The sequence below is a fragment of the Vipera ursinii genome (assembly GCF_947247035.1).
Source record: "Vipera ursinii genome assembly, chromosome: 3".
Taxonomy (NCBI): Eukaryota; Metazoa; Chordata; class Lepidosauria; order Squamata; family Viperidae; genus Vipera; species Vipera ursinii.
The window spans coordinates 37,028,186-37,052,890 of NC_139516.1; the positions used below are offsets into that span (position 1 = coordinate 37,028,186).

Sequence of the window (24,705 nt, forward strand, 5' to 3'; positions counted from 1 at the left end):
GGTACGCTCATGGCCAATCCCTTTATCTGGTTTTTCCGCCGAGCGCTAGCCAGCCAATCCTGTCACAGTACAGCGCCACCTGGTGGTGTCAGTGAGCCGCTGCTTGTGTTCATTCATCCTCATACATAACACCATGTCCAAAGTCTCTCTGACTTGCACAGTACACTTTTGTTATAGCAAAGGAGCAATGGCTGGGTAATGGTTTCAAACTGTGGACAACCTATATTATCCGGTAAGCCCTACAGTTCATAAAATTCATGGAGTATATAATTATGTCCTTATTTTTAAAATATTTTTCCTGTTCTTCGCTGAAACTTTTTTTTAAAAAAAATAAGTACTACAGTAGAAGCTCTGGTCTGTAGATATGCCCCATGAATTAAAGGGAAAATTGATATAATTCTCTTTGAGAAATTTCTACATGTAAATACCTGATTCAGTGTCATAAATATGTTTAATGGCCTCAGCTTCCAGATGTTAGTGTTTGCATTTTCCTGACAAATATATAATCTATTATAGCAATAACCATGAAGCTGTTTGAGCAGACAGATATTTCTTCTCAGCTGGCATTTGATGCATTTAGAATAACTGAGAATTGATGTTTCAGAGTGAGAAAACTGTTCACTATTTCTACAGAGGCACACTTTGTTTATATATATATATATATATCCACTCATCTTATACTAGGGGTAGGCAACCTTGGCTCTTTTATGACTCGTGGACTTCAATTCCCAGAATTCCTGAGCCAGCCATGGGAAACATGTTGCAGTAATCCAAACAGGAAGTGACCAAGACATGAATTACTGTGAACAAGGTCTCCCAGTCCAGGAAGTAATTATAATTATCGGCACTGCCAAATCCATAGCAAAATTCTCTTGCATTCATGTTGCAATGGCTATCTATCTATCTATCTATCTATCTATCTATCTATCTATCTATCTATCTTTTATCAAGCACATTTATATGGCCGGTCATCTCACGCAAAGTGACTCTGGTTGGCATAGAACAATTAAACAAAACAATAAATACATAAAAACAATTATTAAAAACAGTCAATATTTAAAATGCAACCATCAGATAGAGGAAGGAGTGAATTAAGTAGAACAATAGAGCCACCTTAGAATATCCTTGGCCCCTTGAGACCCTGATGACAAAGCCAGGGCTTGAGGGACTTAAGTACTTTTAACAGGGATGAAGCTAAATTCAGAAAGAATTTATGAGTCGGTTTAGTAAGCTATTGTTGCCCTGTTTTCTCTTTTCTTCTTTTCTTCTTTCCCCTGCTGAAAAATAAAACATTTAAATTACTTTTCATGAAAACAGTTCATTGACATACTGCTTTATAACAAAAGTGATTTTGAAAAGATGCACATAGCAAAAGAGCTAAGGGACGCCTATAAATCAAAGATGTTGTATATAAGTATACAACAATAGATGTTGTATAGAAGTATCTAGTATGAAGATGAGCAAAACATAAATAAGTGCATGGGAAAAAAGGCTGTTTGGGGCCTGGATTTATGGCCACCAAGTCACTCATAAATGAAAAAGGAGGAGACATACTGTACTTAAAAACATATGATATCTAGGCTGGTGGTCAGTCCATTTAAATTTTAGTAGAAAAAAATGTCTTGGTTAATCTTTTCTATTATCTCAAATACTTTAATTAAGTATACAACCTCCACTGGATTTTTGGAAAAAGAGAGGAGAACTGGGATTACATTTTAAAACTGACAAGCCAAGCTTTTCCTGTCACATAGATAGAAGATAATAGTTGCAACTGAGCTACAGTATACTCTTAATGAATTTTAAAAATCTAGAAAAGCTGAGAAAACATTTCCAACAGTAAATTACAAGCAGAATCTGAACCACATTCTTGAAGTGTTTGATGCTCTTATCCAACCTCTGACTAATATCATTCAGTTCTCCTTTCTCTTTATAGCAATTTTCACTCCTTTCAACAATCAGCTAGCATGCCATAATCACTAAGCGTAGCCATTTTTCAGAAGAACACTTTCAGGATTTCTCCTTATTTTTTAACTTTCTTTTAACATTTTCTGCAAACCCTCTAACCAGTTTCTTTTTCCTTTTCATTTTAATTAACGATAGCATATCTGCACAATTTAAAAAAGTTATGAAAAGAGGTCTATATTGTCAAGCTTTAATTCCTGACCATTTTTCACTTTTTCTGCCCAGATCATAATATATATATGTGTGTATGTGTGTGTGTGTGTATTTGTGTGTGTGTGTATATATGTATTTCATATATATATATTTCATATATATATGCCTACAAGGAATTCTACTTTTGTAGGCTCCTAGATAATTTTGCACCTAGATAATTTTGACTGATTTCATTTACAAAAAAATGTTACCAAAAAAGGCGAAATGAATGTGGCAATGAAATTATATAGAGTTGAGCTTGACTCAGAAGAGCAGTCTGAAACTGCAAGTTTGTCACCATAATTCTGATTTCTTCTGTCCATATGTTTATTATCCAATTTTAGGCATGCGCAGAGAACTCCCTTAATTATTGGGAGACTAGAAAGTGTTATCTCATCCCTTTTCTTTTTCCCCGTTTACCAGATCCGTACGTCAAAGTATCTTTGCTCTGTGATGGAAGGAGACTGAAAAAGAAGAAAACCACTATAAAAAGAAATACACTTAATCCTACCTATAATGAGGCAATAATTTTTGATATTCCTCCTGAGAACATGGATCAAGTCAGTCTGCTTATATCAGTTATGGATTATGACCGGTAAGTGAGAGTCTTAGCAATCTCTAAATACCATCTGAGTCATTTTCCCCCATTCACATTTCATGGTATGATTTGTTTGATTACATATACTTTGTCCTCAGGAAAATTGTATACCTTGTTTCTCTGTTATTGAGCTGGTGAACATATTTCTGGGTTTCCATTGTTTCTGATAAGAACATGTTTAGATTTCTCCATAGAGAAAACAATGGAAATATTGTCATTCTGCCAGAATTCTTAGTTACAGTAAAGGCCTTTCAAAATTGACATGTAGGCAAATCTCAGAGAAAGGATAAGTTCCAACTAGGATATCTCTTACACCATGATTGCAGATTGAACAAAGTCACTGTCCTTGATTTACCTAGGTTTTGACTTTGGGGGTGGCATGTTGGAATTCTTTTTGTTACATTTTTTAATTTGTCAGGGTTAATTCCTTCCACAGAATTTCTAATACTAGGAAAAAATGGATCCCTGTAATTACACACCCACTTCAGTTTGGATTCTGAATTTATTTCAGTTTACTGACATGGAGTTTTTAGCAGCATGTGTTAGGGGCAAGCAAGAGGACTCAGAAACTCATTCTTTACGAGAAACTTGGAATCTCTGTTTTAAAATTGAATATATAATAATTGAACTATGTCTATTACACTAATGCTTATTTGTCTAGCATAATTCTACTGCTTTTTCATAAATCAACCATATTTAAATTGTAAAAATGTAGACAACATTACAATATTGAACATATTCTTGCTTATTCATTGGTTGTCCATATTTTTATAGCCCAGATTTTACAGATTTATACACAAATCTTGTTTTGCTTCTCCGTGTTATTTTTGAATTGGTTTCATAGTTCATTCTTTTCCTAACAACAAAGACCGAGAACTAAGATTGGTTTATACTTCTATGGCTTTTAGAAAGGAAAAGGTAAAGGATTTGGTCTAGAATTAATGCTGAGGAATCATAGATAAATTTGCCCTTATTTGCTGAATATTCAGTGTTCTTGTTTAATGTAATATCTCAATCAGATTAATCTGTGATGAGATATAATTTTTCTTGAGTTTCTCTGTCTCAGCTGCTACTTGAAGAGAGAAACATAGGCATGAAGGAAACCAACTGGTATGGATTCTTTTAGAATGAATATGTTTGGGATATTAATACTGGCTGAATGCCTGTTATGCAGAGATTTAAATACACATTTTTTGCTAGTTGTATTAGATGAATACATGAAGAAATGTTAGGATAGAAGATCAACAGTGGAAAAGTTATAGTACCTACTCACAAGGTATCTTGAGCCTGGTAAGAGAAATAAAGCAATAACAAAATGTGGGAGAACTAGAAAGACTATTTCTATGAATAAGGTTGTTCATTCATAGAAGTAGAGGGAAAGGATTAATGAGCCAATTGACAAAAGAGAATAAAAGTATTAAAAACATATCCTACATGTGATTATTGCTTTCAGGGTTGGCCACAATGAGATTATTGGGGTTTGTCGTGTAGCAAACAATGCTGAGGGACTAGGCCGAGACCACTGGAATGAAATGTTGGCTTATCCACGTAAACCAATTGCACATTGGCATCCACTCGTAGAAGTGAAGAAATCCTTTAAGGAGGTATGTAAAGATTTATATATTTTTTCAATACATGTCCAATAGATACTCTATAAGACTGAAAAGGTGTTTTTTTTTTTGAAAATATTTAATCTGTACATTGAAATTTATAACAAGAATTTATAACAAGCACTATAGCACTATATACAGGATGCAATACATGACACTGAGTTTTTCAATTGATACACTTCCTTAAGCATTAGTTGTAACAGATAATATGCAGCAGCACTGAGTGCTATGTCAGAGCTTAATAAGATATGGTTCCACCATGGTTTATGGAATACAATACAGTTGACTAGATTTGTCCAACAATTCAAATCATCCTCGCCTGCCATGGCTAGGTACATACAATAAGCTAAGCCAAAATCAGAAAAAAACAGTATCATGATCAATGCAATATATAAAGCCAGCAATTGTGACAAATTGCATCAGACTTAGGCCTTCACAACACACAGGTAGCAGTGTGTTGCTCATGACTTTTGAAGCAGAGGCATTGATGAATATAGAGGGGGGGAATGGTGTGGTTCTCTGCAGGAGCAGAGAAACAAATCTGCAACTTCTAAAGCCTTTCCTTTATTAATGAGCTCAAGCCACAAGACAGGGATACCACAAAATCATGTGCTTTGGTGGGAAATTTATAGAAGCAAAAAGAACTCTTGGACAGTTCCTGCTATGTCTGAGATCTGCTGCATGTTAAGCAAAAATTTGATGCAGAGGATTTTTTCTAAATGGGTAATCCAGCTGCAATGAATCCAGCTGCAATGACAAAGACTGCTTTGTCCCAGATGGATATGACATACTAAAACACATGGTAAACTAAAAAGAAGAGAAAGTTCATTGCAATGCTTTGTTTGATCATAGAAAAAGCCACTAAAGTAGAAAATACATCTTGCAGATTTGCAAAAGATATACAGTGCAATATTTAATGGGAGAGCTTTAATTATTATTTTTCAATACAGTGAAATCTTGATTTTACAGTCCATGCAGACAGATTGATTATTTAATCCAAATTTCATTGACATCAATTTCTGTCATCAAGTCCACCAGTTTATAATATTAATCCATTAAATGGATATGAAATCTAAACTGTAAAAACTAAAATGTTTTAGAATGTCTGTTAAATCAAGGTCCATTAAACCAAGCATTTGTTGTAGAACAGGGGTGTCAAACTCGCAACATCACATGACATGTTGCGACGTATTGCAACTTTTTTACCATTGCCGGTAATGGGGTGAGAGTGGTTTTGCTATGATGCATCCAGCCCGAGGTTTGACATCTCTGCTATAGAGGTATTTCTTTTTATACCGAACAATACATATTTTGAGGAAAAGAACTTCTGGACAGAATTAGCCCTATGCTCTTGATCTGAATATTAGGTAATCCTAAATTTAGTTTGAAAAGGGTTCAAGAACTTCAAGGAAGAAATTACTTCCAATTCAACAAGAATTGGTTTAAGCAATCTATTCAAGGCAGGAAGAATCTTATTTATCTGTCCTGGTCAGACAATCAGTAACATTATGAATTTATCAAGCCATCTTATTACCTTAAATCCAGTTTCAAACATACCATATCTGCTTAATTAAAATGGGGAATCTGCAATGATGGAGTCCTATCAGTCTCAGCCAACATGACTAATGATCAGATTTGGAAGACCATATGTTCTCCAGTTGTGCTGTAAATAAACTGCATTTTCTTATTGTATATTCCCTTTCCAATAACATCTAGCTCAAAACAGTTCCTCATAACAAAGAATTTAGAAAATGGCAAAATATGCCTCAATATAATACAGTAATATCATACTAAAAATATAGGATATCAGCAATACAAAATTAATTATTTAATAAACTGTGAGTGCAATTAAAACGCATAATGGTAAAACATAATCAATGTTTACTTCAACTTAACAGCATAATAGAAAATATATTAAAAAGAAGCCTTAAGTCACAAAGCAATCTGATTTGCATGGTAACATAGTAAGTGGAGAGTGGCCTCTGGCTGCTTATAAAAGAAGCTTTGTGCTTGGAAGCAATCTCAGTTTATATAAATCATTTTAAAATTCAGGAAACAAACTGGAAGGCCTTTCCCATCACTTCCCCCCCTCCAATTCCCCATCTCTTCCTGTCATCTGTGAATCTGAGGCTGTTAAAGATCCAACAGGGATAAGAAACCATTGCACTCCTAAAACAAGCACTTCAAATGCATCTATGCAATGTATCCTACCATTATAGTTTGACCCCAAAACATGTTGTTCTTTTCTTTTAGAAGTAGATCAAGCAAGGCAAAAAGAAATTGATGTGAATATTTTCTGAGGGAGGAGTTGGAATCTCCACTGAAGCAGAAACTCATTTAAACAAGATCGAGTTTGCTCATTAAATCAAATACTTATATACTGAATTACCTTACTGCCCCAGGGAACCAAAGATATTTTCCAGATGCCAATCTAAAAAAAAAACCTTGGCTTCCATGGGCTTTGTTTTCTTTTACTGAGGTCCAGCTCTGTAGACTACAAACAACATTTCCAAAACTGCAGCTGCTGTTCATTGTAATTTCCAGAACAATATACTTCAGCCATTTGCTATGAAACATTTCTCTTGCCCTTCTATATTCACCTTCTACTACATAGCTCCCTAAAAGTATAAAATTTGTATTCCAACACATCCAACGGATCCCAAACTGAATTTAGAGGTCAGAGAAGGAGTTGACTAAGTGTTTCAGATTAGATTAGAAAGAGGGGGTCCTTTGATTTCTTTTTCTTTTTTTCGTCCTTACTTTATTAGTTTGTGTTAGCTTTTACCTTCATACATAAAGGTTTTAATTATATGTATCTGTATATGCATATGTTCATATATGTAATATATATGTAAAAATTATCAATCAGAATAGAGCTGGAAGGGATCTTGGAGGTCTTCTAGTCCAACCCCTTGCTCCAGTAGGAGACTCTATACCATTTCAGACAAGTGACTGTTCAGTCTTTTCATAAAAACCACCAGTGATGAAGCCCCTACAACTTCTGAAGGCAAACTGTTCCACTGGTTAATTGTCCTCACCGTTAGGAAGTTTCTCCTTAATTCCAGGTTGCTTCTTTCCTTGATTAGTTTCCATCCATTGTTTCTTGTCTTGCCTTCTGATGCTCTGGAAAATAAGTTAACCCCCTCTTCTTTGTGGCAGCCCCTTAGACATTGGAATAATGCTATCATGTCACCCCTATTCCTTCTTTTCTCTAGATTGGCCATACCCAATTCCTGCAACCATTCTTCATATGTTTTTGTCTTCAGGCTTTTAATCATCTTAGTTGCTCTTCTTTGTACTTTTTCCAAAGACTTAACATCTTGTTTATAATTTGGTGACCAAAACTGGATACAGTATTCCAGGTGTGGTCTTAGTAAGGATTTAAAAAGCAGTACTAATATTTCACTTGATTTTGATTCTATGCCTTTGTTTATGTAACCAAGAGCCGGTGAGACTTGAACTGCCAAACTGCTGGCAACCAGGAGTCAGCAGAAGTAGCCTTGCAGTACTGCATTCTAACCAGTGTGCCACCAGGGCTCTTAAGAAAAGAAGATTTTAGTGAGACGGCTTGGTCATGGAGGACTCAGATTTAAAATTCAAACCACAATACACATTAAGACCAATTTTGTTAACCATAGTCATTATGATAGAACAAAACGATCTAACCCACCTTCTCTTGGAAGGAATCATATTTTATATTTTTGTTCCATATACTAAGGGCCAAGCACATTGTGTGCTGCTCAATTTCTTCAGTGCTTGCTCTAAAGCTTGTGGTGCTCCACTCTGGTTTGGCTTCTGAAAAAGAATGCTGCCACCTTTTGGTCTCCAACTAAAACCCTTCCAGTGGCAACATTTTCTCTGGAAAGGGGGTTGGAGGTGGATACTAGAAAGCTCAATTCTTTGCCCTCATCTTCGTCTTACTCCATCAATGATACTGTAGGCTTCAATTTGTATAAATGCAAATTTTTGTTTTGAAAAAAAAAGCATAATTGCATATATAATATTTTATATTGAGTGTTCATCTGATGATCATCCCCACATTATTTAAAGAGGCTCAGGAATAATTGTAACCTAAAATTGCATGCTGACTCACTTGCAATATCCAGAAATTGTAACATACTGTAGATGATCCCTGATAACTCCCTGTGCAGCAATATTAAAGGCCACTTATAACATTAAAACAATGCATTTTAAATTATATTCATAAAACATTTTACATATACCTAAAGTGTAATGAATTGCAGCAAGTGTGTTTATCATGTGCCAGAAGTAAGGACTGATTGAGGTTCTATTACATGATGACAATTCTTTCTCTTACCAAGTGCAGCCAAGTTTACACTCAAGTAAATATACATAGGATTGCTGCCATAATCAATAAATATTGATCTGCTATCAAGAAGGATGCACATTATAGTGGTATAAGACATCTGAAAATCTTTAACCAGATAAAGCTTTGATCATACCTAAGGACTGTATTCAATATTTCCCTTCATTTTTATGTTTTCCTTTATTCTTTGATCCATTAGAATTTTCCCTGAAAGTAGGGAGAAGGATTTTACAAAGTCCCTCTTTTCTTCTATAGCATCTTCCGTCATCATTTGTAGTTTTTTAAAGGATTAATCAACTCTTCACTACAGAATTTAGTATCCATCAAAAGCATTGGAGGGAATGGAATATTTGTAAACAACGACAACCCCAAGATTGAATTCTAAACAATTAACTTAACTGGTCATATTTATATTTTATAATTTTGAAGACAAGAAATAGAAGAGACTCAAGTTATCTAGACTATTAAAAAAGATAGTTGTGGGACAGAATTTATAGCTGTCACATAGCAAATTTGGTCTCGAAATTCTACATTAAAAAAAAAAATACAGGACTTTGCTCCCCTCATTGAGATGTAAGCTTTCACAGGTACTAATTACTATCACTACCTTTAGATTCAAGTACAGCATGTACTCCTTTGATCTGCTTCTGCTAAGAAAAATTCTGAGCAATATGTAGGACTGGGAAGCATTCATGAATAAGTAAATGAATAAAAATCCCAAACCACCAAACGAAACATAGCACAATATGCTGTTCCTTTGTGGAGATGAAAAATATGAACCAGATATAACAACTGAGATCCAGACTACAAGCCTTTATGTTGTTGAAAACACCACTTCACATCTGTCAAAAATAAATCTATTTAGCATCTGGCAATTAATGACTATTTGCAATGTTGATGGGATTGACCATAATTTTCAGTAATATGGAAGGAGGACTCTGAAAAGTGAACCGAAAAATCTTAGGATTTTTTTTATTTAGGGCTACCAAATTGGAGCTGCGAAAATTTGTATGACAACTTGATAGCAGGAAAGAGAATTTTCTGTTTCTCTTTTCTTTTCTACAGTCATGTGGTCTCCTGTATTTTTGCAAATCAGATCTACTTTCATTCACCAAATTAGACATTAATATTAATCTGGTACATGTTGGAATGTTGTTTTGCTTGGCATTTGTCCTGCATGGTTACAGGGCTGGCTTCCTTTTGCACTGCTCTCTCTAGTTCTCCCAGCAAAGTTTATCAATGCATGACACAATCCATTGGCTTCAATTGGTTTGTCACAGAACATGATCAAGTTTGAGAGTGAAGGTCACCCAGCTGGTTTCTGTGCCTAAGGAGAATTAAGAAACCTGGCTCTGCTCACTTCTAGTCTAGTACCTTAACCCCTACATCATGCTGTCTCTCTGGTATATATTGGATTAACAGGAGTACATCAAATTATCATAGTAAACATTTATTTCTATTATCTCTTTTTTTTTCTTATATTACATATGAACCCTAGTAGAAAGAAAGAAAATCCTCAAGATGTGGCAGATTGAAATTGTTCATGTATAGTATTTCATATGTTCTCTTATTATTATAACTAGTCAGTATTCAAAAAAGATATTCGTACTTGCTTTTGATAAAAGTTTGATGGGGTTTTTTTGGGGGGGGAGTGGGTCCTGTAATTGCATAGGTTGTGATCCAAGAAAAATGGGGAGGGGAGTTAGCATGGGAAAAAGAAACCACTGGATTGCAGTGGAATGACTGTGAATTTCATTAGAACCATGGTAGCAATCAGCCTTCCTTAAGCTGGTACCTTCTGATGCATTGTAGTTGTAATTCTCAGAATTGCCACTAAGATGCCCAAAGGAATTTTAGAGGTTGCACTTCTAACTGGTACCAGATGAGGAAGTCTATAAGGAGTATGATTTAACCCAACTCCTTAGTGCTAATCACTAATGCCCTATTGAAATCTGCAAATGACCCTTTATGTATTTCTGCCAACAGCAAAGTCCAGTAACTGGGTTGAATGACCCCAAGGCAGTGATGCCTGTAGCAGAACCGTCCCATTCCCTTTCTACTATGATGCTGCCTTCCTCCAAATATTCCAAGGTATCAGACAAGGGTCATTCTTTACGCAAAATATCTATTTAAAAGTATAACGATAATTTCTAAAAAAAAATAAATAAACAAATCTTGATGGGCAAAGGGCTTGCAAAGATTTCTGTAGAAAGAGCTTGCCTATATCTGACATTGCCATAGATTATCATCAACTCAACATTATAAAACATTTACAATTTAAAAATACAATTTCAAATCTTTTGGGACCATGATATTGATTTATTTTTTTAAAAAAATACATCAGGTACTTAATTTATTTATTTATTTATTTATTTTATTAGATTTATATACCGCCCCTTACAATTACTTCTTAGATTTTTTAAAAAAAATAATGTTGTTTATTCTATATATAGATGGTTTGTATAAGAGAATTTCATTAACATCAGATCAATATTAAACTAATGTTGTACTCTGGACAGACTCATCTACTTATACAGACCATCTCCTCTGTTACCTCTTGCATGCTTGGAATGAAAGACATTGAAGGAAAGAAAAGTGTATCTCTTTCTGGGGACCTTGTGGTATAGTGACTGGAATGTTGAATTAGGATTGGGGACAGATGGCTTGAAAGTCCCATTCATTCATGAAGCTAATCATGAACATGATTTTATATTGGGGCTTTTCTCTCAGACTGACTCTACTCACATGTGAGGGTGAAATGCTGAAGGAAAACCAAATTCATCTCTTTTTTGGATGAAAGATAAGATATATGCTATAATATTTATATGGCCACAAATCTAACCTGGTACATTCATATTCTACATTTGTAAGTATAAAAAAAAGGTAAAGGTTCCCCCGCACATGCGTGCTAGTCGATTCTGACTCTAGGGGCCAGTGCTCATCTCCGTTTCAAAGCCGAAGAGCCAGTGCTTGTCCGAAGACGTCTCCATGGTCATGTGGCCAGCATGACTAGACGCCAAAGGCGCACGGAACGCTGTTACCATCCCACCGTAGTGGTCCCTATTTTTCTACTTGCATTTCTACGTGCTTTCGAACTGCTAGGTTGGCAGAAGCTGGGACGAGTAACAGGTGCTCACTCTGTTACGCGGCACTCGGGATTCAACCCGCCAAACTGCCAACCTTCTGATCGACAAGCTCAGCATCCCAACCCACTGAGCCACCGCGTCCCACTTTGTAAATATAGAATTATATAAATATATCTCTTAGTAGCCCTTTATTTATCTCCTTAGTAAATAAGTAAAATGCTTTGATTTTTCTTTAGTGTTTTTTTCTTAGCTGCATAAAATGTAAGACAATGTTCATATCAAACTCTGGGTGATGATCTATAGAAAGTATTCCAAAGATATAGCAAATGGTAACATCTCTGAAATATCTGAGCCCTACATAGGAGGAAGCACAGCAGTATACAATATTTGAAGTTAAGACATCCTGCTAGAAACCAGGAAACTGAGTTCTAGTCCCATCTTAGGCAAGGAAGCTGGCTTGATGATTTTGGGCTAGGCACTCTCTCTCAGCCCAACCTATTTTACAGGGCTGTTGTCACGGGAAAAATAGGAGGAAGAAGTATTTTGTAAGTTTGTGGCTTTGAGTTACTTTATAAAATAATAAAGGAGAGATAAAAGTCTAATAAAATAAGTTTCTGGAACAATCAACCATGAGGTCATATATTATCATGGCATTATTATGAAAATCATATTATTTGTGTGAGTGATACAAATTACATAATTTATGTGATGATGCAATGACATATATCACTTTTCACCCTTGCCTCTTGCTGATGCCCATGTACACTGGGTCCCCCACAGATCTATACATAAAACTATCTCAGTGTAATGCATAGTAAATAGTTATTAGCTTTCTTGTTTTTCAATCCAAACTGTCCAGTTGAGCTTGGGTCTAGCTAATAATTCCAGTGGTAAACTGCTATTATTATAATTATTATCATCATCTATATACAATATTACTGAAACTTGTGTTTATATGTTTGTACCCTCAAATTAACCCAAGCAGCACATTAGACCACAACCATTTTTTAATCAAGGTACCAAAAATGTGATAATGTAAAGGATTTGTAAAAAAAAACCCACCTGGGACCCATTATTCCTGTGGAACTAAACCACAATGTTCAGATCAGTTTTATTTGCAAAGCTGTGCCTTTTGCAGCATTGTGCAGTCATATGATCATGATTTCAGATGCTCCTTGCCAGCTTCCCACAAGCAAAGTCAATGGGAAAGTTGTCAAGAAGTCAGAAGTTACTCCCGCTCCCACTGCCATTTTGCCTTCCTGTGGCCATTCTGTTTATCTAGTTAGGTAAGTGAATATTGATTTATTATTGAAGCTTGTTTTCCACTACATTTTTTAATATATTTATATCTCCTTTTAGTTGGACACGGGACTGTCCAGCATAAGCACATGGCCAGTCTAACATTTAATATTCATTGTAGTCACATCAATCTCTCAAAGAATTACCCAATAGGTCACAACTGTCCATTTATTATTTTATTTGTTTGCTGCTGGGTCCTCCATATTCAGAGCAGTGTACAACATATAATTTATGATATATATCTAGGATAGGATAGTAGGATAATTAATATATAAAAATAAATATAGTAAAAACAAACACAAATAACACTAAACAAAATATAAATTTTTAACTGTTAGGCAAAAATGCCAATAATTAACCCAAAATGAAAAACGTAAAACACCAAAGGCAAAAAAAATCATACTCAAAACTCTTCATAAAAGCTTGTCTAGACTGATGAGCACAGTCTATACTCTACAGGGTAGCTCTTCCAAGTGCCATGACTAAAAATTAATGCTGTCGAGAAACTAGAATAACATTTACTTGAAACTGCTTTATGTAATTGTAAAACAGATTGCCAGTAAAGTATAACTGCACATGCTTGTAAATATGCTTATGCCTTATGCCATACCATGCTATTTACTCCCACGCTTGATCTGATTTTCAATTTCAACAATGATCTCATGTCTAGGAAATGGATCCTATTGAATTATATTAAGAATTAGATAATTTAAACTCAAATTTAGATTTGATATAAGTCAATATTTTTTAAAAAAATATTGCCACATAGAAGTATAGTAAAATGAGAAACAATGCTAGGTCAAACTAAGGACAAGCATCTTCTGAGTAAGATAAAGAAACTTGTTGTAGTGCGCTGAAATTTCATGATGTACCTAATAATCACAGTTTTCTAAAAAAAAAGGTACAGTTATGTTGGTAGTCCGTCCCTTATATAATCTGTACCAGTCTACACTCTTAGCACTCTTTATTATGAACTAGCCACACTATTCTGGAGTACTGGTAGTCCTTGACTTACAACAGTTCATTTAGTGATTGTTCAAAAGTTAGAACGGCACTAAAAAACTGACTTATGATCATTTTTCACATTTATGACGTTTGCAGCATCCCCATGGTCATGTGATTTATATTTGGTTGCTTGACAACTGACCCACATTTATGATAGTTACTGTATTCCACAATCATGTGACCTTTTGCAACCTTCTGATAAGCAAAATTAATGGGGAAACCAGATTCACTGTATTACTGTATTACAACTTAACAGCTGCAGTGATTCACTTAACAAATATGTTAAGAAAAGCCATAAAATGGGGCAAAACTCACTTAACAAATTTCTCACTTAGCAACATAAATTTTGGGCTCAGTTGTGATATTAAGTTGAAGACTACCTGTAGTTCCAGAGTTACATTTTAACCAAGGCATGGATAACAATTGCCAGATCAAATCAGTTTAGGAATAATCACCTTGGTACAGCAGATATATTTGTACAAACAGATCCTTGACTATTGTTGCTATTTGAGAATCTGAAGACAGTTGAGGGTCAAGAAGTACTCTATGACTCCAGTTCTGGTCTGTCAGGGACAGCATAATTCCACTGAGATGAAATGGAACATCAACATAAAAGTTTAGGTCCCTATTTATGAAGAGCATTTCCATCTCATCTAGTTTTAATTTCATCTTCTCTACTTTTAACCTATTATCAAACTTAGATAATCTTTGAAATATTTACTTACTTGAAGTTGAATGGTAAGGACCGGTAAAAATAGTTGCTATCAGTATATTACCAGAAGTTCTACCCAAAGCCTCAGATGGCTTCCCCCAGTGGTTTCAGATAGATGTTGACCAACATGAGGGACATGATGGCTTAATCAGAAAAAGTGCATTTGTTACTTCCAGGTCAAGGGAAGCTTTCTTTAAGAGTGTTCTTAAAAAGTGGATAAACATTTTGTCATCAATCAAACATTAATTACTTCCCTTAATCATGGGGGCAGTTTTTTCTGACTGATTTAATTAGCCAGGAGGGGCAATGGCTGAGCAGACATTTGTCCAGGCAGCGCTAAAAACTTTAGAAGAAGCACTTGCTGTGCGCGTACCTCGTATTTCAACCCATATGAATAAAGGGATTCTGGGAGTATGGTCCCAATACATGCAGAGACGCCAGCTTAGAGAAATGTGGAATGACAGAAACTGTGTATGTGTGTGCAATTTAATATTCAAATTAATTTTTAAAATTAAGTGAAGCCTTTTAATCTTTTGCAATTATATTATCTACTATTGTATTACATTGTAAAAACTTCAATAAAATTAGTTTTAACACTAATATAGCAATTATTGCCAATGTTTCCACAGATATTTTGATTACACTGTAATACTTTTGTGCAGGAGACAGACTTATTATATTATGGATTGAGAAGGAAAGGACTGAGGTTCAGAGACTAAGATTTATCATCTAGGTTAAACTAAAATATGGAACAAAGGTAGCAGTGCTTATGAATTTAGCCATCATTGGGAATGTAATTTCTGAATTATGGTCTCATAGAAATGTCCAATCTATTATGGATACCTCAGTTTTGTTCTAGGTCACAGGTCTGCAACCTGCGGCTCCAGAGCCACATGCGGCTCTTTCAGCCGTCTCCTGCGGCTCCCAGTCCTCTGCCATGTGCAGTCCAAAAAAAAGGGGGAGGGGACTAAAAAAGTTCAACCAATCAATTCAAATATGCAGGGTAGGTGCATATCTCGCCTTGGCTCCACTCTTCAGTCAAACCCTGTTCTGTGCATGTGCGCATGTACGCGCATGTGCACACATTTTTTGCGGCTCCCAGTTTTTCCTTTTGTGAGGGAACCGGTTCCGAGTGGCTCTTTCACTGTTTCAGGTTGCTGACCCCTGTTCTAGGTAATCAAGCCTACAGGGATAGAACTTTTTAACCCTGTGGTCAACATATTGTATTGTTTTCGGATTCTTATTGCTTTTGGGTGGGGTTGTTTTTTAATAATATTATAGGTAAATTGAGGCCTTCCCTGTTTCATTTGAATTCTTTAATTCTTTTCTAAGTCCTAACCAGTTTGTCAACTGTTTTTAGTGCAAATCTCATCTTTATTCATGCTACATTCCTCTCATACAACTGTACAAATTTCTGCTAACTAATCTTAGTTTGCTGATCATTCATCCATCATTTTACTTACCTTTGCATAGAAATCAGTTCCCCATCTTCTCTCTCATCATGTCCTCTTTCTAATAACTTTTTGCTAATATATATGCAGAGTATTTTGTTGGTAAGGTCTCTGTGGGACCTTGTTCTGCGTTATTAATATGCATTGATTTCTCTGCATTGGCTTTGTTTTGCCTTGTCTTCTAATATTCTCTTATCATTAAAGCCCCCCCTTTCTCTGCTTATGTCCTTTCTGTGCTGCTGTATCATTGCTCACTCCCTCAGTTTGTCCTCTTTTCCCCACTTTGTTTAGAAGACTTTTAAAAGTTATCTTTGGTTTTCTTGATTCTTCTGCATGAGGACCTTCTATTATAAGAAAGCCCTGTATTTTGAAGCTTTTCCGATATATTTCATTTCAACCCTTTGACTATGTTGGCTGGGGATTATGAGTGATGACATCAGTGTTTGTAAAGAGCATGGAATTGGGAAAGAATAAATGGTAAGATAAGATAAGATAAGATAAGATAAGATAAGATAAGATAAGATAAGATAAGATAAGGTAAGGTAAGGTAAGGTAAGGTAAGGTAAGGTAAGGTAAGGTAAGGTAAGGTAAGGTAAGGTAAGGTAAGGTGGGATGGGCTGAGTTAAGATAGATGAGATGAGATGAAGGGAGGGGAGGAGAGGAGAGAGATAACTTTTATTGTCATTTTTCTGTATACACAATGGCACACATTAAAATGAAATTCTGATGCTGCTGCCCAAAGAAAAAAACACCACACACCAAATAATGTCACCATCCCAGGAATAACAATAATAATATAATAACAGCAGTGGCATCCAAAAGTGCCAGGTTATACAAAATGACACCAAATCTTACATACATACAGAACAGTATAGAAGAATAGAAAGAATATTTTATTATATCTTTCTTTGCATTTACAGAGAATGTCTTATTCCATAATCTCTCTCTATACCTTTGTCTCAATAATATTAATCCTGTGGATAAGAATTTCTACTTTTTAAAAAATTATAAACATTAAATTTGGGGAAATTATATATAACAGTAATTATTATTTTATAAATTGTGTTAGGCATGTTCATTAGCATACTGAAATTTTTCCTTGATTGCTTAAATACAATTAATAATCCAGTATAAACCTTATCTTTCTCAGAGCCTGTATCAATAATTCCATCATATGATTCAATGTCGATATCTGTGAATCTTTGTCCTTTATCTTTAATAAAGCCCTCTCCAGAGACATCATCTTCTTAATTCCATCTACAGCTTTCAGAAGCTGTATTTTTTAATAATGAGAAACATAATCCCTCTTGGCCTACATCATGTCTTTCCCTATTTTACACATTACAAATTATATAATTTTTAAATTCAGCAAAGTGTAGACAGTTATTCTCATAGTGCAAAAAAAAAAATGTAAAAAAAATTCCCAGAAATGCTAATCTCCATTTAGGAAAGCTATATATTTTAAATCCAAACTTAATCATCCCTAATGTAGAACATTTAAACCAGCAGTTCCTTTTTATTTTTCTCCACTTATTTATTTTTTTCACTATAAGCAGGATTAAGCCTGGATCCAGTCGAAACTTTCTTTTCAGTACATGCACTTCTGCAGGTGTTCAAGCATATTAATGGAGATTGCCACTAGGTCCATGGAACGAAATGCATGAATGTTGTTGGGTCCTCTCTTAAATTTAAACTAATGAGACTACCCACTTATGCAGGGGATTCATTGGTGTCTAAACCCAGATAGAATAACTAAATTAATTTGTGAACTGCTTATGATGATATATATATAAAAATCAGCTGCCTTTTTTCTTTCCACAGTGGCATGGCCGTGCAGCCAGCTTTGATAGTCAAGGTTCCTGCCCCTCTCCCAAACCACCTTCAACACCATGATCCAACAAGTGGTGAATATTGGGCCTCGATCAAATTCTTTTTGTTTTGCTCTGATATTTTCTTTATGGGTCTTGAATTCTGATTTGACCTATTGCTGAGTAACAGAAGACTGGCAATCAGACATTCCTTGTTTCCACAGTGAAAAAAGGCACCAAACCCTTTTCAGTGGTGTTTTGTCTTAGTTATTTCTATCTCTCAAGGTGATGTACTTTGTGCTTTTCATGTTTTGGATATGGCTGCTAAGAAGAAAAGAAAAAAAGAAAAGAAAAGAAAAGAAAAGAAAAGAGAAGAGAAGAGAAAAGGAAAGAAAAAAAGAAAAGAAAAGAAAAGGCATAGGCTGGAACTCTGGCCTATAAAATAACATGTAATATAGTTATTTGTGTGTATGTAAAGGGACAAATTATTAATTGAGAGCTGTTGTACTTCTGCACATCAGCATGCAGATTTAAAAGAGACAGTAGAATGAAAAATGAGAAGGCCTTGATGAGGCTTCTTGTGACATGTGAACACCCTTTTGTTATTGTGATCAGTGAGACATTACAGCTTTTCTTATTCATGCTGTGATGTTCATGGAATCTGTGAAATACAGCCCAGCCTGTCCTTCCGTGTATTTTAAAGAGTTGCTAATTCCTCAGGGAGAAATTATCCATGTAGTTGTGTTCTTGAAAGAGCCTTTTGCATGAATTCAGCTGCTTAAGGTCCTGTGAACTCCTGTGGCAGTTCTGCACTGAATACAGGTTTGTGAACTTTTTAAAAAACTATTTCTCTTTTATATATTGATTTGCCATTTCTCCTCTCCCTCCCCCCCTAAAAATAATTATTTTTAGGCAGGTATTTTTCCATTGCGATTTAGTTCAGGTTTCCTCAAGAAGCAAATACACTGAATTAAATTAGTTTGCCACAATTATTTTCAAAATAACGTCTTTAGATGTGGAAGCTCAAACAGGGCAAAACCTCTTTTACCCTCCTCTGCCCTGCAAAAATGAAAGATTACACATTTTCTACCAATGTTTTCACAATAATTGTTTCTGATATAATTTTGTTTCCTTTTCTTTGTAAAATCACAAGGTTGTCACATGGCATTTATCTTTATCTGTCACATAAGGGTGCTAATAATGGCATGCTGGCGCTGTATGTAATCTTACTCTCATTTGCCCACCATTGCTCAAAATATTTTTCTGTTTCTGCCTCTCTTTTGCCTGTGCTTATAGCCAGTTTGTAATATTTAAATGCAGCAATCAAGTAAGCTATACTAGATTAACATGGCTCTTTCTGGGAATCTTTTCTCTTCTACTCCTAGAATTATTTTTAAACGTTCTTTTTAATTTCTCCAGGGACATGCAAAAGCCCTCGGTCCCTTCATAGCCAAACAGCATGCTCATAGTAAACCTTTGCTGCAAATTTCGGCAAGTATTTTTTCCCAGTGAAAATACCAAGAGTCAGCTGATATTAAATCTACTTCAGCTCAGGCCTTGCATTTTCATTATCTTCAACATCCTGGGACCTGCTATGTCTTATGTACCTCCTTCTATGCTATTACCAAACAACTGAAAGGTAGCAGCCATAGTGGCCAGGCTGTTGATGTGTGGTACTACAATACCAACGTTATCAATAACCATATGTAACATTGCTCAGCGATGAAGACTTAATGTTGGCACTGCTGAACAGATGAAGCTTGTAAAGTTTTGGCATGAATAGAGCTCTGCTAATTTACCTATTGAACCAGTACTTTTCAAAGAAACATAATACACAATATTGATGATCTCAGCTTAGAGCATTAACTTTCCAGAGCTTTCATTGCATGAAATAAATTTACTCGTCTTTTGGGGATTAATATTTAAGCACAACAAGCAGTAGGAAAACTTGAATACATCTGGTTTCACTGAACTAGCAAAACTATATTGTACTGTTAACCTTTTCCCATCCTAGTAATTTCAGTGTGAACTGAGATGTCTCCAGCTTTCTTTAAATTTTTCTCCATTCAGCACATATGATCAATGCCTGGAAGGAAAGATCTAAATAAGGATTATCATTCTGAATCCAATTCTCCAAAGGTCAAATGTTGCTGGTAGGATGAGGGTATATACATCTTGTGGCACATACATAATACCTCTTCTGTACTGTGCACTGACAAATTGACAATGCTTACAGACTTAAAAATACTGACCACCTCTTCAGTAGGCAGAACCAATATCCAGAGGTCATTAGTTTAAGAGTTTCTAGATCCAAGAAATCAATTACAATGTATTAATGGTTACCCGCAATGAGTTTTCATGAGAGTCTTAAGAAAGGCTTAGTTTACAAAAAATACCTCTGCTAAGATTCTTCCCTTTGGTTTCGTTAGGCTTTTTATCTACTTGACAGGGATATTATTGTGTTTTTCAAGTGATATTTGAAATATTTTGCTTTCAGACTTGCAATACCTGTAATTGCAGAAGTGTTCTCAAATGACTGTACGTTAGCGGTCCACCCAGATACATTCAGTACTGAGCCCATTTTTTTTAAACAAACACTTTTAAAATTTAATCATAATCCTTATCTACACTCTGCATTAATGTTCTGACTCACTGATCTGTATACCTTTCAGACTTCTGTAAATTACTTTGTAGGGAAATTTTGTTCAGCTAAAGACCAATTTGTTCTAGCTCCTCACCACACCTTGTGTCTTAATTTCCTCTGTACGTGCCACCTGCTACAGGAACATCAGTCTAATAAAGTGACTTTTTTTTGAAAACTCTTTTCTTGGGCATAATTTTTTTCCCAGTTTCTTTTCTGCAATGAGGAATGGAAACTGCCAGTTAGTTAATAAAACAACATTGTGTCAGCTGCGGGGAAAACAAGCTCAAAGGTACAGTCTAGTTTCTGTTAGGAAAGAATTTTTTTTGCAATCTTACCTAACAGAAGTGAGTGATGGTTATGAAAATAAGATATTTTCAAGTACATAGTTGGAATACAGTGTACGTTATTATAGTTTTCCTCTGTTTGGGGCCTTTAGATTTGGTGGTCATATTCCCAGCAAGCGTGGTTGCATACATCCTCAGTGTAAGAAAGGAATGGGTTTCAAAGATCATGTGAATCTGAAAGTTAAGCTTTTTTAATTTTTCAGGTTAGAAGATTTAAACAGTATTGAAAATGTATGTAATTTTGATTTTGGGCTATCAAGTTGATGTCAACTGTTAGCAACTATCACACAGATAGGATAATATATCCTCAATCTGGTCTTTCAAATTTTCCAATAATGGCTCCATAATCACTGTGATTGAATCCATCCACTATGCTGCTGCTTATCCATGTCTTCTCTTTCTTTTTCCAGCATTATACACTTCTTGAGAGATTAGGATGTTCTTATAATGTGCTGAAAATATAGTAATTTAAGCTGGGACTTGTATCTTATGTGAGAACTTTGGACTGATTTATTGTGAGCAATTTGTTAGTTTTACTACATATCCATGATAATGTTGGATTCTTTTCCAAGAACAAAGTTTGTAAGTGTTAATACAATTTTTCCTTTAGTCCGTTTGATTTTCTTTTAATCAGTTACTATCTGTCCATTGGCATCCTTTAACATACCAATTCAAGGTCAGAATCTCCCTCTGAGTTCAGAATTCTTTTGGAAGACTTTCCTTGTTTTTCTATTTCTGTTTCTACCATTGATGTCTTTACATAGATCACTGTAATACTGTAATACTTGTCTCTTCTAATAGCTTTCTGAAATTCTTTCTGAGCTCTTTGTTTCATTGGCTTTGGGTTATTTTTTTCTTCTTGGCAATTTCCACCATGTTTTGTCTTCTAGTTTTCTTTCTTCTTGTTTTTTTTTTTGTCTCAGATTCAACATTAACAATTCCTTTGATTTTCATGCCAGAGTTTTTCTGGTTCCAAATCAGAACTGAGGTATAGGACTATAAAGCAATTCCTGATGTGGTCCTTGAAAATTGTGAATATTTGTTCAAAATGATATTGTGGAGACTGACTGGCAGGGATTTCTGGGGAAGAAATGGGGGACTGGTAAATTGACTCAACCTTCTTTGGAGGAAGTGAGGATGTGAGATTGCCTACATTGCATTCCATGTGTTTGCTCCTCTCCAAGGAGATTGCTTGGCAGTAGTCAACAAATGGTGGGAGAAATGGGAGTTGAGAGAATTTACTGTTCTTAGTTCAGCTGCAGACAGTTTTAACTATAAAAAGTTTCAAACAGATTAAGGGCTCAGAAAAGGTTGGGAAATTTGATGTTGAATGTTGAGACTTTGAAATTAATTTTAAAAAATTAGTGCATTTTCATGGGAAAGAAAAAAAGTTATTTTGATATTGGAGACGTAACAATGGAATTCAGAGATTTTTGTTGAATGGCAGTGAGATTTTAAATGAACAATTTCAGCTATGTTAAGCATTTTACTGAAGACTCTGTTTTCTGAAGAGCTGCTACACCAGAAGGTGCTGCTGTAGAAAATAGTCTAACACAATTATGGAGAAAAATGTGAACAGGAACTTTTCAGTGATATACCAAAAAAAAGTGAACAAGGCTATAAAAATAAGAAGAAAATAAAAATGCCAGTTCATTTTTATGTAAAAGGAAGGAACATAAAATTGGCTCATTTTATTAGGGTTAAAGTGGGATATGTTATTTTAGGGGGATTCTTGCTGGACTTGCTGATACCTAGCCTGAAAAAAATATTATTATTGGATTTGCTTGCAGTTAACATGGTGCATGCACCTTTTTTTTGCATACAATCATTTTATCTATCCAAATCTGATAGCATCTAAATTGGCTTAGTATCTACCTGCCTTTGCATTTAAAAAAATCTTTTTGAGGTTGTTCTCTTTAAAGGAGATATTGCCCCCTTTTTGTCACATTAAATTTCAGCCTTGTGTTTATACTGGGGTACTAGGAGCACTTGATGCCTTCTAAATATGGATTTGCGTACAGTTAAAAGTGAAACTGTTTATACTGAGGATGGGAAGTTGGTTTCCTACTTTTTTTTCTTTTTTCTTTCTATATTTTCTTCCTTTTTTGCTTTCTTGCATTTTTATTCTCTCTCTTTTTGGTTTGTATTATCTTTTACTATTGTAATTAAAATATTTAATAAAAGTATTATTTAAAAAAGAAACTGATTGGTTTTGTTCTTCAATTTTAACTTGATTGGACACTTGCACATAAGCAATTTTTGTTCTATTTCACAGACAATCCCCAAATATATCTTTCCTTCTGTAACTGAGCTCTTCTACCTCCTTGTCCTAATAATATACTCAGTTTTATTTCTGTGTACTCCATTTGATGAAGCCTTAGTACATAAGCATCATCTTGGTTCTTTGAAGGGCGATACCAATGAAGAAATAATTGGATTGACAGAGGTTGATAAGTCATTCTGCTGCCTCATTTTGATTTCCTAGGGCAGGGGTAGGCAACCTCGGCTCTTTTATGACTCATGGACTTCAACTCCCAGAATTCCTGAGCCAGTTATGGGAGTTGAAGTCCATGAGTCATAAAAGAGCCGAGGTTGCCTACCCCTGTCCTAGGGCATATGGTATTGCTACATTTTCATCCTTTATATTTCTACCACTGACATTTGTTCTCTGTTTACATACAAGTCACAGCACAGAAACGGCATTGGTCGCACTGGTAGATGATCTCTGGCGGGCCCGGGACAGGGGTTGCTCCTCTGTCCTAGTCCTACTTGACCTCTCAGCGGCTTTTGATACCATCGACCACGGTATCCTGTTGCGATGGCTCAAGGTGTTGGGAGTGGGAGGCTCTGTTCTATGGTGGTTGTCCTCCTACCTCTTGGGCCATTCACAGTTCGTAGTGGCAGGGGTGCAGAGATCTACCCCAAGGCCCCTTTCTTGTGGGGTACCCCAGGGCTCGGTTCTTTCCCTCCTCCTTTTTAATATCTATATGAAGCCGCTGGGTGAGATCATCCATGGCTTTGGGGTGAGGTATCACCAATATGCCGATGATACCAAGTTGTTTATCTCCACCCTGAGCCAACCCAGTGATGCCCTTGACGTGATGTCCCGGTGCCTGGAGGCAGTGCGGGTCTGGATGGGAAGGAACAGGCTCAGGCTGAACCCCTCCAAGACCGAGTAGCTGTGGATACCGGCATCTCGTATTGTCCAACATGTTCCACCTCTTTTGATGGGGGGAGCTATTGCCCTCCTCAGAAAGGGCCCACAACTTGGGTGTCCTCCTGGATTCACAGCTTAATTTGGAAGATCATCTAACTGCTGTGACCAGGGGGGCCTTTGCACAGGTTCACCTGGTGTGCCAGTTGCGTCCCTTTTTAGACCAAGATGCCCTATGCACGGTCACCCATGCCCTTGTCACTTCTTGCCTGGATTACTGCAATGCTCTCTACATGGGGCTGCCCTTGAAGTGCACCCGGAGGCTTCAACTGGTGGAAAATGCGGCCGCGCGTGTGCTTATGGGAGTATCTCGATACTCCCATGTTACACCACTCCTGTGTGAGCTGCATTGGCTTCCGGTTGCCCTCCGGGTGTGATTCAAGGTGCTGGTAATTACCTTCAAAGACCTACATGGCTTAGACCCAGGATACTTGCGAGACCACCTGCTGCCAA

General features: G+C 35.9%; 1 protein-coding gene across 2 annotated transcripts in view; it reads left to right on the plus strand.

Annotated features, from left to right (window-relative positions):
* SYT6 (synaptotagmin 6) overlaps window positions 1–18,135 on the plus strand; it is a gene marked incomplete at both ends in the record, with an annotated part of 170,423 nt that extends 152,288 nt beyond the window's left edge. Inside the window, 4 exons of one of the 2 annotated variants that reach the window (XM_083358851.1) lie at window positions 2,578–2,749; window positions 4,206–4,356; window positions 10,676–10,780; window positions 18,064–18,135. In XM_083358851.1, the coding sequence (XP_083214977.1) occupies window positions 2,578–2,749; window positions 4,206–4,356; window positions 10,676–10,780; window positions 18,064–18,135 (500 nt within the window). The remainder of the gene's footprint in view (window positions 1–2,577; window positions 2,750–4,205; window positions 4,357–10,675; window positions 10,781–18,063) is intronic. The other variant, XM_083358852.1, reaches the window with a different exon arrangement.
* Between the last annotated feature and the right edge of the window lie 6,570 nt (window positions 18,136–24,705).